We start from the raw sequence: 17,303 nt of genomic DNA, 5'->3' as shown, positions 1-17,303 counted from the left end.
ATAAATTTCACAGGAAATTATACAGAGATGTTCACCCAGGCTGGGGTCAAGGCAGTTATGCAGGTCATGGGAGAGAACCTGAATGAAGCCTGGGGAAGCTTTTCAGGCTTGAATAAACTGTACTGAATGTGTGGTCAACTATAGCACATGGTATGATGTGTATCAACACACTGGACTTAAATTGGCCATGATGAATAATTCAGTTTCTGAGGATATTCCAAGGGCATTGTGTAAAACTTGAGACCCTAAAGGGTATTGGCTGAAGACTGTGGATGGAGTAACATGTAGCTTGGGTGACAAACTGGAAGTGTGGGAACATAGAATAGGAGGAAAATGGTGGCCTGCACCAAGATAGGGAGATGGCAACTTTAATCCAGATATTTTTTACTCCTCCTGAAGGAGTGTGGAGACAATGTGGCAGTGGCTGGTGTGACTGCTGCAAGTTTCACTGGGTTCCTAGATTGAAAAGAGCTGCCAGGAAAGGTGAGCTTCCTCTCCTGGAAGCTCTGAGAATTGGATCAGGTCTTCCTTGGAATTGTTGGGATAAGAAGGACAGAAGTTGCTGACTTGCAGGGACAGACTTCTTATCTGAGATCATTGTAGCCCACCAGTCACAGGGCTTGGTGTTTGCAGAGGGCCGAGGAGGAACTTAGGTGGCTGTGGGGGTCTTGAGGTCAGAGCAGGCTGTGTGAGAGGGAAATGACTGTCTGGTACATTGACCACTGTTCTCATTTTTACCTTTTTTTGCAAAATTGCATGCTGCTAGCTTGTAAGTCAAGTGCTCAGAAGATTGGATAATCATTAATAATAAAAATAGATTGTGCTTGCTTTGGTGATAAGTCTGGGATAGTTCCTGTGTTTAATTAAAGATGATGAAGAATGTATTGGTGATTTTTTAAGAATAACCTTTGGAATCATGAGAATATTTTGTATTGGGTGATTCCTCCCCCCCCCCCTTTTTTGTTTCCCCTTGCTTATGGTAATAAAAGTCTGAGGTTACCAGGGTAAATGCAGAAGCTGTAGCAGAAGCTACTTAGCAACTGCAGAAGCCCGAAGTGACCTGTCAGCTTGTACAAACATTGTCTCTGAGTCGTTACTGTGCCTTCCAGGTAGCCTGTCCTTCAGACCCCTGCAACTGCTGAGGTTCTTCCCTGGCAGGCATCCCCATGTCAGTGTCTGATGTTAAGTAGATAGTCTAGAGGTGTCAAACCTTGTGTGTGTGTGTGTGTGTGTGTGTGTGTGGTGTGTTAAAGTGTCATTCAAACATTCCCGCTAGCAGCTCTCGGCCTCTGCCCAACACCAGCAAACCGGGCAAAATAGGCCCCGCCACTCTGCACCAGGCTCCGCCAACAGCCCCTGCCAGGGGGTCTTTCAGACAAGCCAGAAGGGCTAATGCTGCCCAGACAATGGCAGAGCAGCCCAAGGCCTCCTTCCTGAATCCGGTCAGCCAACCACCCCAGACTCCAGAACAGAGAGGACCGAGACTGGACCCTGACACCCTGGCATCGTCTCAGTTGAATAAAACTGGCAGTGTAAAACGGCGGGACTCGAATCTGAACCGCAAGCCAGAGGCTGCGTCTACCCCTCCAAACCCATTTAAAGTCCCCCAGTTTTCTGTTGGTAAGTCCTAGATACGTTTGGTGGTTTTTAAGATTTGGGGAGGTAACCAGTGTAGCTGGCGCTGTTTTCACTGAGCTCTGACATTCTGTCCAAGGCGTACTGTCCTGCCCACTTGGTGTGTCCATTCTTCTTGTGGTGAGACATAACTGCCCACTTGGTGTGTCCATTCTTCTTGTGGTGAGCCACAGCTGCCCACTTGGTGTGTCCATTCTTCTTGTGGTGAGCCCAGCTGCCCACTTGGTGTGTCCATCTTCTTGAGGGTCGACATCACTCCTGGGTTGCTTCTTGCTCCCTGTTGTCTTCAGTGTCATTACGTCTGGAGCTGTGGCTTTTAATTTGTCGCCTGGGTGGTTAGAGCTTTGTGGGTCTGTTGGGATGGTATTGGTGGTTCTACTTCTGTGGGTCCTTGTTTGTAACCATCTGGATTGTGTTTTCCTTAAGGGGCTGAGCTTGGCAACCAGTGAATGTGCAGACCAGCCTGCTCCATGCTGGCCTTTTTCACCTCTGACTGATGGTCTAGAAGGGTGTTGTCTGGAATGGCCTAGCCCCGTCACTGGTGTGGGGTTTGCCCAGGTAGCTTTCTTCTAAGCATCCTGTTAGTTTGTTCCATTCACTCAAGCTGGGTGGAATGGGCTTTCCCAGCCCTTGTTCCCCACTAATTTCTTGTAGGTTTTTTTTTTTTTTATATAAACTCTTTTCTCTTTGGGGGCCTGCCACCCATCTCTTCAATAAACACACATGTAGAGACTTAATTCTTTTTTATGAATGCTTTGCATTAGCTTGGCTTATTTCTATCCAGCTTTTCTTAACTTAAATTATCCCATCTTAAAAAAGTTATCCCATCTACCTTTTGCTTCTGGGTTTTCAACCTTTCTCTATTTCTGTATATCTTTATCTTTTCTTTTTTTCAGAGCTGAGGACTGAACCCAGGGCCTTGCGCTTGCTAGGCAAGTGCTCTACCACTGAGCTAAATCCCCAACCACTTATCTTTTTCTTAGTTTACTCTGTCTGGCTGTGTCACTGTGTAGCTGGCCCCTGGCGTTCTCCTCTCCTCTTTTCCTTGCCCCTCCTCCCACATTCTTCTATTTCTTCTCTCTGCCTGGCAGCCCTGCCTATGTCTCTCTCCTGCCTAGCTACCGGCCATTTAGCTCTTTATTAGACCAATCAGGTGTATTAGATAGGCACAGTAACACACCTTCAACTAATATTCCACAACAGTTGCTTCTCTTGACCTCAGGCTTCTCACCCTGCACGGTGTGCTGCTGCTGTATAGCTGCCTATTGAGATTCCACAGAATTTTCCAGAGTTCTTTGTGTGTGTGACTTTTCTCCAGTTCTCTGGCTCTCACGTTCTCGTCCCTTAGTCCTCCTGACTCAAGCCATTGTCTGCTCCAGCCACTAAGAGTGTCCTGCCCTGTTTTGTCAAGACCAGCTTGTTTTACATTGTTGCTTGGATTCTACCGGCTCCCTCTGGTGAGGGGGTAAGAAGGCACAGCATCAAAGACACAAACACCAGGAGTTCATTGAATGCAAATAACAAACTCATTTATTCAATAACAGGGAAGGCCTTATATACCCTCCTCCCGTCCCTCATTGGCTGGCATAATCAGAAACTCTGACATTAATCAGGAACTCTGACAGTGACTGTTGCTAGGCTCTCAGGCAGACTCCACATGATCAGGAACTCTGACAGCCACTAGGAACTCTGACAGCTCCTGTTGCTAAGCCCTCAGGCAGACTCCAGGTTGGCTGGTAAGGAGTATGTTAATTGCATGCCTTGGCAATTGATCTGAGCCGATTTCCTTCACCCTTTTGGCCTGTCCTACTACATATCCACCCTTTTATTTTATTACAACTCAGTGGGAGTTGGAGTTCTTTGGGGGGGGGGGGTTGCTCAGCAGCAGGACTGTGCCTGTCTTAGGATGGCTTGCCAAACAAGCTCTTACCCTTCTTTGATTGCCAGCCCTCGAAGAGAGTCCATCCCTGGGGAGTCACCCTGGGTGGGGAATGTCAGGCAGTAGCCTTTTGAATTTCAGAAAGCCAGGCACGCATAACCTCCTGTGGAGGGCTATGAGTTGGATGTCTAAGAGCCATTAACACCTATAGCGTCATCTTATTGGCCACCTGTTTTTATTGGATGTGCTGTAGGAGACACTTAAAAAGGAGAAGATCAAAAGTACCAGCCTGCCAGTCAAATAAGTGAAATCCAGGAGGGATCAAACAGTCTCTTTATATCATGCCAAACCTTTAAAAAATAAAGAGTCAAAGGCCATAACCTGTGCTCTTGTGTGATTTAATTGGAAAATGTCATGTGTTAGCTGTAATGGATAATATAGAAACTTAGCTGACCATGGGCCCTTAATGTATTTAGCTAGCTCCAGGCCTGATAAACTAATGTTCCTCATTTCAAATGTGTCATTACAAAATGAGGAAAATCAAGGCTCCACAAGTCTCCAGCCTTTAGAGGGGCAACGAGAGCAACAAAGGGGAGTATATACATCACCCATCCTGGGTGATTTTCTCCTTGGTGGAAGCAGGCTGATCTATGGCCAAGCACACATCTCTTCCTGGGACTCATATTGGCACAGTGGCACTCTTGAGGAAAAACACAAGCATACCCTCTTCCACGGGTTGCCATTGGAAGGAGATAGGATCTCTCCATCTCACCAGGGGCAGGGGCATGTTCCTTGGTAGAGACACCTAGTGCTTTTAGGCCAGGCTTGTAGGGCCTTGAGGGCCAGGTCTCAGACTTGTTGAAAATAGGCATTCAAAACTGTCTGTGCCTGGTGCACAGGGTGGACATATTCCCCATGCCCTGTGAGCATATCATAGGTCACTGGGACGTTAAGCAAGATATTTGTCCAGGCCTGGGATTCTGCCTGATCATCACAGAATCATCATAGACTAATCTCCAACTGAGAAAGACTGCAGGCTCCAACACAGCTTTAAGCAAATGGTACCAATGGAAATATGTTTGTAACTGCATCGACCATTGAGCAAGACCAGTTGTAAGTGGGGGAAATCTGAGTCTGACTCATTGGCTGCATTCCAGATAATGGGGAGATCAGCTATGAGTGTGGGAATCCAGGGCCGGGCATCGGCATTTGGGCCCTTATTGACTAGGAACGCTTCTATGGGCCTACGGACTGACTGTGGCACAGGCTGTGAGTGTTGCAAGACACCTGTCACCCTGGGAGAGTAGCCACCTCCTGAGGCAGGCTGGTATTGGGGTAAATTGCCGCAAGAATACTGCAGTGGAGGGGTAGCTGCCAGTGGTGGTGGTGGAGCGGAGGGGGTGGCAGCACATGACTTCATGACAGCTGCCTCCTCTCTGACAGATTTGGCAGGACCCAAACTGACAGTAACATTCTCCTTTTCAGATTTTGCGGGGCCCAAACTGGCAGCTACGTTCTCCTATGGGCCTGTCCTACTACATTACAAAATGAGTTATGGGCCTCCCATGACCACACAGTGAGACAATATTTAACAAAATGGCCAGATGATGGTGGTTCATGCCTTTAATTCCAACACTATAGAGGAAGAATCAGGTAGATCTCTGTAGTGGGTAGCCATTCCAGCTTTGATCTTGAAGTTCCAGCCCCCATTGAGGCTTCGGTAACTGTCATGCCTATAAGGAGCGGCCAAAAGAGGAACCTGAAGACCCAAGATCTGGATGCTCGGGCTCTCTTAGTTCCTGGACCTATCCCTTCACTTGTAAGTTGCCCCACAAAATAAATCTACCTTTTAACTACGTTGGAGTGACCTTTATAATTTCACCAATAGATCTCTGTGAGTTCAAGACCAGCCTGGTCTGCAGAGTGAGTTCCAGGACAGCCAGGACAACACAGAGAAACTGTCTTGAAAAACCAAAACCAAAACCAAAAAAAAAAAAAAAAATTCTGTATTGTCTTTTCCCATTTAAAGCACATCTTAAAGCTTGGACTGTAGCTCAGTGGCAGACTCCTTTCCTAATATTTGAGGCCCTGGATTCAGTCCCCACCTCCACATACAAATATAAACAGAAATCTCTAAATCAAAAGAATTTTGAAAAATTTTTATTACCTGTGGTGTACGTGCACCATGACACACCTGGAGCTCAGAGTACAACTTACAGGAACAGGTTCATAACACTCAGGAGCCAGGGGCAAGCATATCTGAGTTCAAGGCCAGCCTTGTCTACAAAGCAAATTCCAGATGAGCCAGGACTACACAGTAAGATCCTGTCTAATAAATAAATAAATAAATAAATAAATAAATAAATAAATAAATAAATAAATAGAATCAGCAACAGAAGAAAGGCATTGTAAATAAATAAATAAATAAATAAATAAATAAATAAATAAATAAATAAATAGAATCAGCAACAGAAGGAAAGCATTGGGAAGGGTTGTCCCTGGTGGGGTGGGTGGAACCTTTCAGTCTCCAGAGAGCAAAGGAAGCCCTGAGCATGGAGCAGTAAGGTTTGACAGATGGTCAGCGTGGGAGTCTTTCTCCTTGCTTGGCCTGTGGAGGTCAGGCAGTGGCCCCACCAGACGCTCTGTTGGCTCATAGCTGGCTGGTCTCGGCCCCCCATTTGTCATTTACATTTACTAATGGAAAGTTCAGCAGAAATAGGGGAGGCAGAAGAAGGTGGATCTCTGAGTTCAGGGCCAAGAGTTCCAGGATAACTAAAGCTGCAATCCCTACCTCAAAACAAAACAAAAACAATAAACACAGCAGAAGGAAGAGGAGGAGGAAGGAGAAGAAACAGGGAAGGGAAAAGTGAAAAAGTCAGACGTAGTGGCTTCTGCCTGTGATCCCAGCATGAGGGAGGCTCAGGCAGGAGATGACAAGTTTAGGCTAGCATGGGCTACACAGTGAGACCCTGTCTCCAAACAGAACAAAATCCAGATTGTGGCCTGCTGAGTAACTTTATGTGTGTGATGGTTTCACCTGAGTGTAAATGTGTATACCTAGTATATAGCATGCCTTGTGTAGAGTCCAGAAGAGGAGTTTTAGACCCCCAGGAACTAGAATTATAGACAACTGCTAGCTGCCATGTGGGTGCTGGGAATCAAACCTGGGTCCTCTGGAAGAACAGCTAGTGCTTTTAACTGCTGAGCCATCTCTCTAGCTCAAGTTTACATTTAATAGAAGACTTGGCTCCTATCAAGGAAGTGTCCTTTCAGATCTTCAGTGCAGTGGAACAAGACAGTCTGCTGACATAGTCAATGAGTGCTTAGGTGTGGTTGTTGAATGAGGATGGCCGCCATAGGCGCATCTATTTGAATACTTGGTTCCCAGTTGGTAGAACTGTTTGGGAAGGATTAGGGAGTGTGGCCTTGTTGGAAGAGGTGTGTCACTGGAGGGTGAGCTTTGAGGTTTCAGAAGCCCATTCCATTCCCAGTTAACTCTCTCTCTGCCTCATGCTCATGGTTCAGATATAATCTCTCAGCTACTGCTCCAGCACCATGCTTGACTTCCTGCTGCAATGCTTCCCGCCATGGTGGCCATGGACTCTTTGAAACAGGAAGCCCCCAGTAAGTGCTTTTCTCCAAGTCGCCTTGGTCAAGGAGCTTCACAGCAGGAGAAGAACATTGGAGACACTTCTGTTGCTGTGATAAACACCAGGACAGAGGCAGGTTATTTGGTTGACACTCCCACATCCCAGTCCATCACTGAGGAAAGTCAGAGCAGGAACTCGGGCAAAGACCACAGAGGAGTGTTCCTTCCTGGCCTGTCTGCCCAAGTACAGTGCTGGGCCCTTTACTACATCCATTAGCAATGGAGAAAATGCCCCATAGAGCAGTCTGATGGAAGCTATTCCTCAGTTGAGCTTCCCTCTCCCACATGAGTCAAGTTGACAACAAAGATTAGCAATCACAGATGGCATGGTTCTTTTGGCCAGAATAATTGCTCCAAACAACAATGCTGAGCTGAGATCAGAAGCCCAATAAGGAGCAGCCACTAGATAACACAAAGAGAACATTCCAGGCAGAGGAAACGATGTTGTCAAGTCCAGTAGCAGAAAGGCCTTGAGTTCCTAGAGGAGAGGGATGACAGAGTTGTAACAATGCAGCTGGAACAAATGCTACTTACTGCAAGGCCCAAGCACTGGTTTTATTTGGAGGAGGAGAAGGAAGAGGTGAAGGAGTGGGGGAGGGGAAGGAGGGGGAGTGGGGAGGAGGAGGAAGGAAGGGAGGAAGGAAGGAAGGAAGGAAGGAAGGAAGGAAAGAAGGAAGGGAGGAAGGAAGGAGGAATACAGCCCTTAACTACCATTCCTGGAGACCCTAAGTTTTATCGCCAATAACCTTCCCCCTCCTAAATCACATAGTTATTTTTAGCTAGGTTTGATGGTAAACTCCTGTGATCCTAGCACTGAGGAGGCTGAGGCAGGAGGATCGCCAGTTGGTTCTTGGGAAGACGCTGTCTAAAACAAACAAGCAAACAAGTGAATAAACAATACATTTAAAAGTGGAGGAAAGAAACAAATCAAAACAAAAGCAGGTGTCAAATGTCCCCCAGAGTAGGCTGAGGCGCTGGCAAGGCCCTTCTGATTACAGTATTTTGGAACTGGTTTTCCCGTGGGAGCGGAATTTCTGCTAAGAAGCTTTTTTTTTTTTTTTTTGGTGTGTTCAGTTTTAAAAAGAAAAGAGGTGGGGGTGGGGAGCGGGGATTAACCTCATTTAGCAAGCCCTGATCCTGGAGCCTACACCAGTGTGAGAAGAAAAGAGGCAGCAGGAAGCGGTCTTGGGCCAGGCTGCTGCCCAGCTCATAGTGACCTATGCCTCTGCCTTTCTGGAAATGCCACTGTCCTTAACGCCCCAGTGCCCTGTGATCCTCCTTGGTCCTGAGACTCCCCGAGATCCTCTTCCCCTGGAAACACACTGCTCTGTGACTTCCCACGGCTCCGCAGTTGTTCTGTGGTTCTCCTTGGTCCTGAGACCTTTGATGGTCTTGAGACCCCACTGTTCCTGGGAACCCACTGCCCTTTGGGACCCATCGCCCCTGGGGACCCACTGTCCCTGAAACTCACTAAGCCCTGGAAATCCACTGTCTTGAAAACCCACAGTTCCTGAGCATCCACTGCCCCTGGAAACTCACTGCCTTGTGGTGTCGAGTCCCAGACGCTTGGTGGACCGTCTTATTCCAGAGCGGCGGAGCTGCCCCCGCGGCCGGCTGCGCGCCCAGCCCCTCCCGGTGCGCTCGCGGGCGGCCCAGCCCAGCGTCACGGCCGTTGCGCCCCCGCGGCCCCGCAGCTCCTGGGGGGGAGCCATGTGGCCGGGCCCCGTGCTGCTTCTCCTGGGCCTGGGCCTGGGCCTAGGTCTGGGTCGCCTGCGGCCATCCCCTGGCCCTCGCGGACGGCCGGGCATGCTCAAGGGAGCCCCGGGGCTGGGGCAGGGCGCGGAGAGCAGCGTCCGGGGCGGTGGCACCGGTGGCCTGTCCCCGCGCACCGCCCCGCGCGGCGCCCGCCCTACGCTGCCCCGTAGGTGTCCCTCGGGCGCAGCTGCACGCGTCCTCCTGAAAGCCAACTCCTCGGACCCTGCAGCCTCCAAGGCAACGGTGTCCTGCCAGAGGGCCCCCTGTGCCATGCAGCCGGTGAAGATCAACAGGAAAAGCAAGCACGCTCCCCTTATCCTGAGCAGGAAAGAGGAAGTCACCCTCAACGTCACCATGTCTTGGGACTGCCCTGAAGCCATGGTCATTCGCAAGAGCTGGCTGTACTTTGTGGTGGCCTCTGTGAACGACACACCTGACTGGAACCAACCTGTGCACCTGCCACGTGTGCGGGTGATGAAGTTTTCCTCCATCCACATCCCCAAATCAGCCCTGCCTTACGGGGTGTATGTGTTTAACTTCACGCTGTCCATCATCAGGTGGGATCCCACCTTGCCTCCGCTGACAGACTCGGATATTATCTACATTTGGGTTAAAAAACGTCCCCTGAAGGCGGTTCTTCTTCCCAGCGCCACCAACATGATTGTGAATTTCTCCGATGAACTAATTCTGAACGGAACCATGTCCTCTGACCCAGAGGCAGACATCCCCACGGCGGGACTCCATTTTTTTTGGTACTGTACCACAAATCCTAGATACTATGGTGGCAACTACATAGCAGTGACCACCCAGGATGTCTGTCACCCAGAGCAGGATACATTGAACTGGCCTTGGGCAGTGGGCCCTGTATTAACCATTCCGCCAGAAACTCTCAGGGGCAACGGTGTGTATTACTTCAGAATGGTAGTCCGGAAACAAAACAGAACCGCATTTTCTGATAAGACTGTACAGGTACTCAGAGGACTTCCACCCAAGGCGCACATTTCATGCATTGAAAATTGTGGCCCCTCGTTAGTCGTGTCAGACAGATTCTCTCTGTTTCTGGATTGCACAGGTTGTACCAGCCAGGATCTCTATAGGTGGTCCATTTTGTCTCGATCAGGCCACGAAGTGATATTTGACTGGGCAGGGCAAGCTGTCACTGGGAGGAATGGGGCTTATTTATCTATAAAAGCATTCGCCTTCAGGAATTTTTTGGAAAACGGGTTTTGGGTTTCTCTGTATCTGTTATCTTGGAGTGGGACAACCTTGAATTTGAGACATCCCTTTCTCGTTAACCATGGCCCTCAAGTTGGCAAGTGCAAGATCGATCCAGTTAAAGGGATTTCAATGGTTACTAAATTTGTTGTTGAATGTAGCGACTTTAAGGATAAGAACCTCCCCCTTGTGTATAAAATAATAGTAGCTGAGATGGACAGCATTGGCGAAATCAGTTCAGTAGAAGAGAAGACACTAGGGACCATCGCGTATTTAGGGACACAGTCCACAACGCCCGCCTTTTTTCTTCCTGTGGGTGTGATGTCAAATCACTACAGTTTGAAGCTGTATGCTCAGGTCTATGACTCACTAGGGACCTTTTCTCAGGTGACTTTGCATGCCACTGTACAGGTGCCTACTGTCAGGGACTCCTCAAAGACCATTTTACAACAGCTGTTCAATTTCACCACAGAACCAAAGTCACCACTCTCTACTTTGTTTCAAAAGCAGGACTGGCTACCCGCAAGCTACTTAATATATGTGGTGGCTTCTGTCTTGAATAATATAAAATGGGAGTTGGAACTCCAAAGTGATAGAGCCCATCTCCTGGAACACCTTGTCAATCAGTCTTTTGTGCCTGCCATCAGCACCCTAGATGAGATCTGCCAGGTGGTGATGGTGATTACCAAATTAACCCAGGAAGCCTCTGGCTCTAGTCAAGCAGTTTCAGAGGGCGCCACATTACGACTGTGGCAAGCAAACCAAGCCCTGCAAGTGTACCAACACAGGAACAAATATTCTCACTCCCGGCACATTGAAATTGTGGGCACTGGCATCCTAGCCAGTCTGTCTAACATTCTTAAGCTGATTAATCCCTACTACGTGTTCCATGATCCTTTCTATGTGGTCGAAGCCCTATCAGACACAATACTGGCTAACAAGGTGCCAGGGAGCGAAACCACTGTAATGAGGACCAGCAACTTCAACATGTATGTGGAGAAAGCTGAAAAGTCCCATGTTGCTAAGGTCTTCAGAAATGAGACACGTTGCCCAAACTGCCTGCATGCAACACTGAATGCAAGCAGGGTTCCCAGTCTGCCTTCAAACGCTCCAGTTTCGATGATGTATTGTGAGTTCACCGATGACCCCTTTCCTTGGTTAACTTTCCCAGAAAACATTTCTGCAGATGTGGTAGGATTCAGAGTGACAGGAGCCACAGATAACGGTAGTGTCATAGAGATCACACCCGATGTAGCAGAAGTGTACGTTGTCAGAAAAGATTTGACCTTTGCGAGTTTTAACCTTATGGTGGGACCAGGCATTGACAGTGCTGGGTTCTCAAAGATAACAACAGGTGGAATTAGCTTTGAGGTGGACAGCAGAGGAACTGGAGAGGTACTGATCCACATTGTCACAAAAGTGACGGTGTTGTTCAAGGCCTTGATATATGCAGGCAGTCAGGTCACCCCCACCAATCTGGTTGGCACTTTCCTTGTACCTCATGACATCCCTCCCATTGTCAAGTGGAGCGGCTGGTTTGACTCAAGCTGTCCAATCAAGGAGGCCCGTGTGGTTTGTCTGCCCTCATCCCTGCTCCGAATCATAGCTGAGCGCCACCATTCATTCAGGTATAACATTTCCATGGTCCTGCAGGCACCTCGCTTTGTCTTTAAGCCCACTAACAAGCTAGTGAGAATCGCTCTCTTCATGGTTCACTGTCTGGACATGTACGGGATTCAGAGTGACTGGCGAGAAGGTACCTGTGTGCTGGGCGAGAAGACCACATGGAGAAAAGTACACTGTGTCTGCAGGAATGTGGGGCGGAGCCGGCGGCAGCTGGCCTCTATCAGGCTGGCTTACCTTCATTTGCACACCCACTTTGTGACTGCTAAGGTGATCGTGGTCCCTAACCCCGTGGATCTGCAGCTAAAGGTCATTAGAAACCTTAACCAAAACCCTGCCACCTTCCTGGCTGTGATCTTTATTATGATCCTGTATGTTATTCTGGCTTTCTGGGCCTTGCACAGGGATGTGATGGACCAGTATCTTCGGGACCATGTGGTGGTACTGCCCGATAACGATCCTTTTGATAACATATGCTACCTGGTTACCATCTTTACTGGGAGTCGCTTGGGGTCTGGAACCAGAGCCAATGTCTTTATCCAGCTTATGGGAACAGAGAGTACCAGTGATGTACACTGTTTAAGCCATCCATATTTTAGAACTCTTTACCGAGGAAGCATCAACACGTTCCTCCTGACAACAAAAAATGACTTGGGGGACATCCATTCCATCCGAGTGTGGCATGACAATGAAGGGAAAGCGCCTAGCTGGTACCTAAGTCGAATCAAAGTAGAAAATCTCTTCAGCAGACAAATTTGGCTGTTTGTGTGCCGAAAGTGGCTCTCTGTGGACACCACCTTGGATGCAACATTTTCTGTCACCAACCCGGATGAGCCTCTGAGAAGGACAGACTTCTTCCTGATTGACCTGAGCCATAAGCTGGGGAAAAACCACATGTGGTTCTCTGTTTTCACCGATGTCGTCCCCAGACCGTTCAACAGGCTCCAGAGACTGTCCTGTTGCTTGGCCATGTTGCTAAGCTCTCTCGTTTGTAATATCATGTTTTTTAATCTGAACAGAAAAGGGCAAACTGAATCCAGAGAGGGGCGTATCATCAGGTCCATGATGATAGGAATCGAAAGTGTCTTAATCACAATCCCCGTGCAATTATTGATAACCTTTTTCTTCACCTATTCCCAGAAGAAACCTCGAGTGAATCCAGACAAGGTGGCACCTCAGAAGCACCCCCTGATGTCAGAGGAAGGTCTCTTCTGGAAAGAGCGATTGGACAAATGGCATAAGTATGAAATAGAGGCTCTCTCCAACAAAGCTGCCAAGTCCGCCTCTGCAAAATCTTCAAAGAGGGCCCCTAAAACCTCCCAGAAGAATAAAGAAGCAGACAGCATGGCCCCAGACACCCAAAAGTCCAATAGGAACTTCAGTAACAACAACATAGAAGGCAGTGAAGATGCCTCTTCAAAAGCTTCCTCTACCGAACTGGAAACTACCGAGCCTGTTAAAAACAAGCCCCAGATTATCCTGCCCCGATGGTGTGTTTATGTAGCCTGGTTTTTGGTGTTTACCACTTCTGGCATATCATCATTCTTTATTGTGTTTTACGGCCTGACTTACGGCTATAACAAGTCAATAGAATGGCTCTTTGCATCTTTCTGCTCTTTCTGCCAGTCTGTGTTCCTTGTCCAACCAGGCAAGATTCTATTGATGTCAGGCACCAGGACAAAAAATCCCAAGTACTGCAAAAACATCTCGTGGTCCAGCAAGTACCATTACACAGAAATCAGACTGCAGGAGACAAAGATGTCGCCAGAGGAGGTGCAGCAGCTCCATGAGGGCATGGACTACCTCCGAGGCTCGAGCATATACCAGCCCATCACCGAGGACAAAATACAAATACTCAGGAGGAGGAAGAGGATCAAGAGGAGGTCCCTTTTGTTCCTGAGCTACCTTGCGACTCACTTCATATTCCTGACCCTTCTCCTACTGCTCATTGTCTCATTGCGCCATAATGACAGCTTCTATTATAACCAGTTCATTCGCCATCAGTTCTCCGTGGATCTTGCCACTGTGATGAAGCTGGGAGATATCTACACATGGCTCAACAGAGTGCTCCTGCCTTTGTTACACAATGACCTGAACCCAACATTCCTTCCAGACAGCTCATCCAAAATCCTTGGCCTTCCACTCATGAGGCAAGTGAGGGCCAAGCCTAGCAACAAAACGTGTCTGTTGGCCAAGAAGTTTGTGCAGAGAAGCATTGCAGGAGAAATCCATTGTCACCCACAGTTTGGCATTGACCCAGAAGACACGAAACACTATTCCAGTGTTTGGAATAAGGCTGGCAAGCGGTCCACAGACCAAAGCAGCAATGGGTTTACTTACAAGCCTCCCGGGAAGAAATGGGTGTATCATTCCTATGGTGTGTTAAACACCTATGGATCTGGAGGCTACACATTCTATTTCTTTCCAGAACAGCAGATGTTTAATTCCACACTGAGGCTCAAGGAACTCGAGGGGAAGAATTGGCTTGATGAGATGACATGGGCAGTGATTGTGGAATTAACCACCCTGAATCCAGATGCCAGTCTGATGTGTAGCATTTCAGTTGTATTTGAAGTCTCTCCCTTAGGTATCATCAACTCCAGCCTCTCTGTGTACTCCTTCTCACTGGCTGATTTCAACAGAGAAACTTCGGCAGAAATCTACCTGTACATAGCCATACTCATCTTCTTCTGCGCCTATGTTGTGGACGAGGTCTATGTCATCACGCAAGAAAGAGCTTCCTACTTAAGAAGTGTATACAACCTGCTCAACTTGGCTCTGAAGTGCATGTTTACTCTGCTGATAGTGCTCTTCCTCCAGAAGCACTTCCTGGCTACCAGCATGGTCCGGCTTTACCTGAGTGACCCCGAAGCCTTCATCCCCTTCCATGCTGTTTCTCGAGTTGACCAACTCATGAGGATCATCTTGGCTTTCTTGCTATTTCTAACTATCCTGAAGACACTCAGGTATTCTAGATTCTTCTATAATGTGCGCCTGGCTCAGAAGACCATCATGGCTGCCCTTCCCGGCATCTGCCACATGGCCTTGATGGTATCTATGTATTCCTTCATGTACGTAGCTTTTGGGTACCTGGTGTTCGGTCAGCATGAATGGAGTTATAGCAACATGATCCACGCCACCCAAACCATCTTCTCCTACTGCGTGTCAGCCTTTCAGAACACAGAATTTTCCAGCAACAGGGTTCTTGGGGTCCTGTTTCTGTCATCTTTTATGTTGGTGATGATTTGTATTTTCATCAACTTGTTTCAGGCAGTGATTCTGTCTGCCTACGATGAGATGAAGCAGCCTGTGTATGAGGAGCCATCAGATGAGGCAGAGGCAATAACCTATCTGTGTAATAAGCTAAGATCTGGGTTTGACTTTCTCACCTCCCGATCTAGGAACAAAGACCAATCCGAATTCTTTGTCGACATGATGTATGGGCAGCCAGAGAAGAACAGTCGCAGGTTCCTGGGGCTGAAGACCAGGAACATCAATGGGAAGAAAATGGTTTACCTTGTTGTCTGACTGGTGAGGATTGGAAGGGCCACAAGCAAGAGTGTCTCCAAACATTAAGTATGTTTGTTAAGGGGTCTGGAGAATGTTGGATGGTTCAGTCATGCACGTCTCCACTTCTGAAGTATCCCCACTCTGGGCACTGCTCCTGGGAATAAGAATATATGAACAGGGGAATATTGGGGAGCGAAGAGGATGGCAAGGTGGGATTGCCTCTGGATGGGATTCAGTGACTCCTTTCCTGGGAGCCTGCAGCAGTGTGGAGGAGTGACAGCCACTGATTTTGAGACCCACCTTCAAGGGAAAGAGGTGGCCAGGTCCCGGTGTGGATTTAGCCTCAGGCCAGCCACCTCTAAGCAGAAACAAATTGGCCAGCCTTCCTGAGAGTCTCCTTTGCAGACCATGCCTGGGAAGTCTCTCTCCTCCAGCTTTCCTGCAGGCCAGGGATAGAGGGGTCCTGCAGGAGAGTTCCAGGACTGACTTTAGAGTTTGAGAATGTAGAGATGAGAGCAGGGGACAGGGATCTGAAGCTTCCCACTTAATTCCCTCAGGCTAAGCATTTCTGGTGCACCTGGTAACATTCCCTGACCAAGAGACACAACCATTTCCAACAAAGGTGCACAAAGGTCCATGTGGAAGTATGGTAGACATTCTATGTACTGAATATAACAGTATGTGTCTGATGACTTGGGCATTTGGTTATTATATTTATGACTTGGTGGATGATTTAGGAGTAAGGAAATGAGGTTTCCTGTTCAAGGAGAACAAGGGCTAACAGCTGTTATATTGTTACTCAGAAGCATGTGCCTTTATGCTGACACCACTTTAAGTTTTATATGAATTAAATTCGAGATTTCTTCTGTGACCTGTGCAGTGATTTCTGTGTAAGGGATCAAGGCATCTATGTGGCTGCCTTCAAAGGTAAGGGCCAGAAAAGGAAAACACATAAATGAGGCTATGGCCACATTAGACTCACATCAGCATCCTGTGACTTTTAAGACTCACCTGGACAGAACTCTATACTTTTTTTGGAGACAGGACCTCACTACATAGCACTGGCTGTCATGAACTCACTATTTAGACCAGGGTGACATTGGAACTCACAGAGATCTGCCTGCCTCTGCTTCCCCGGTGCTGGGATGAAAGGCTTGTATTACCATATTCAGCTTTATTTTAGAATTTGTTCTAGGTCAACTGCATACAAGGATAAAATACACCTTGAATCTATCCACTCCACCAATCCCTTCCACTCCCTCTGTACTCACCCAACACTTCATCTTCCAACCTCCATGGCGCCACCACCACCACCATCACCATCATCATCATCATCTTCCAGAATCCTGCCTACTCTGGATGGGTTTAGGATCATGAGCAACCTATAAGTGGCCACCCCCCCCCCCAAAGAAACATGACTCCTCTTTCCCCAATAGCCGTCAGTGGCCAGTAACTGCTCAGATAAGGTGGTGCCACCTGAGTCCCTCCCCCATCCATGCTGGAATGTTGACTGGCTTGGTCTTATTATGTAGGTTTGTACAGGTGACCTGCTGTGAACTCATGAGACCAAAAGCAATGTCATGCTCCAAAGACAGGCTTTCACAATGTCCCTCTGCTCTTATGCTGTCTCTGACCCCTCTTCTTTTTTTTTTTTTTTTTTTTTTGTTTTTTTTTCCAGACAGGGTTTCTCTGTGTAGCTTTGTGCCTTTCTTGGAACTCGCTTTGGAGACCAGGCTAGTCTCGAACTCACAGAGATCCGCCTGCTTCTGTCTCCTGAGTGCTGGGATTAAAGGCTTGCGCCACCACCATCCGCCTGACCCCTCTTCTGAGATGTTCGCTGAGCCTTGTTGGGGGTGGGAGCGATACAGGTGTCCCATTGGGGCTGAGCACTCAATAGTTCAGTTGTTTTGTGTTGTACTGTACGTTGCCAATGGCTTTGTTATAGACTTCCTTCTGCTGCTTAATCTCAAGCTCAACTGGTACTTGCTTGGAATGGCAGGTACTCAAGAGATTCTGCCCATCTTCTGTAAGAGGGGT

The 17,303-nt window shown here is 48.1% G+C and overlaps 2 protein-coding genes across 3 annotated transcripts in view; both read left to right on the top strand.

Annotated features, from left to right (window-relative positions):
* The window catches only part of Cdpf1 (cysteine rich DPF motif domain containing 1), a 28,699-nt gene that overhangs the window by 3,939 nt on the left and 7,457 nt on the right, over positions 1 to 17,303 (top strand). The window lies entirely within an intron of this gene.
* Pkdrej (polycystin family receptor for egg jelly) lies at positions 8,683 to 16,090 on the top strand. The gene has a single exon (XM_036207955.1). It carries the CDS (start codon positions 8,874 to 8,876, stop codon positions 15,282 to 15,284), a length of 6,411 nt encoding a protein of 2,136 aa, XP_036063848.1. The 5' UTR covers positions 8,683 to 8,873; the 3' UTR covers positions 15,285 to 16,090.

The sequence above is a fragment of the Onychomys torridus genome, chromosome 16 (genome assembly GCF_903995425.1).
Source record: "Onychomys torridus chromosome 16, mOncTor1.1, whole genome shotgun sequence".
Taxonomy (NCBI): Eukaryota; Metazoa; Chordata; class Mammalia; order Rodentia; family Cricetidae; genus Onychomys; species Onychomys torridus.
This window is presented reverse-complemented; position numbering and strand designations above follow the sequence as displayed.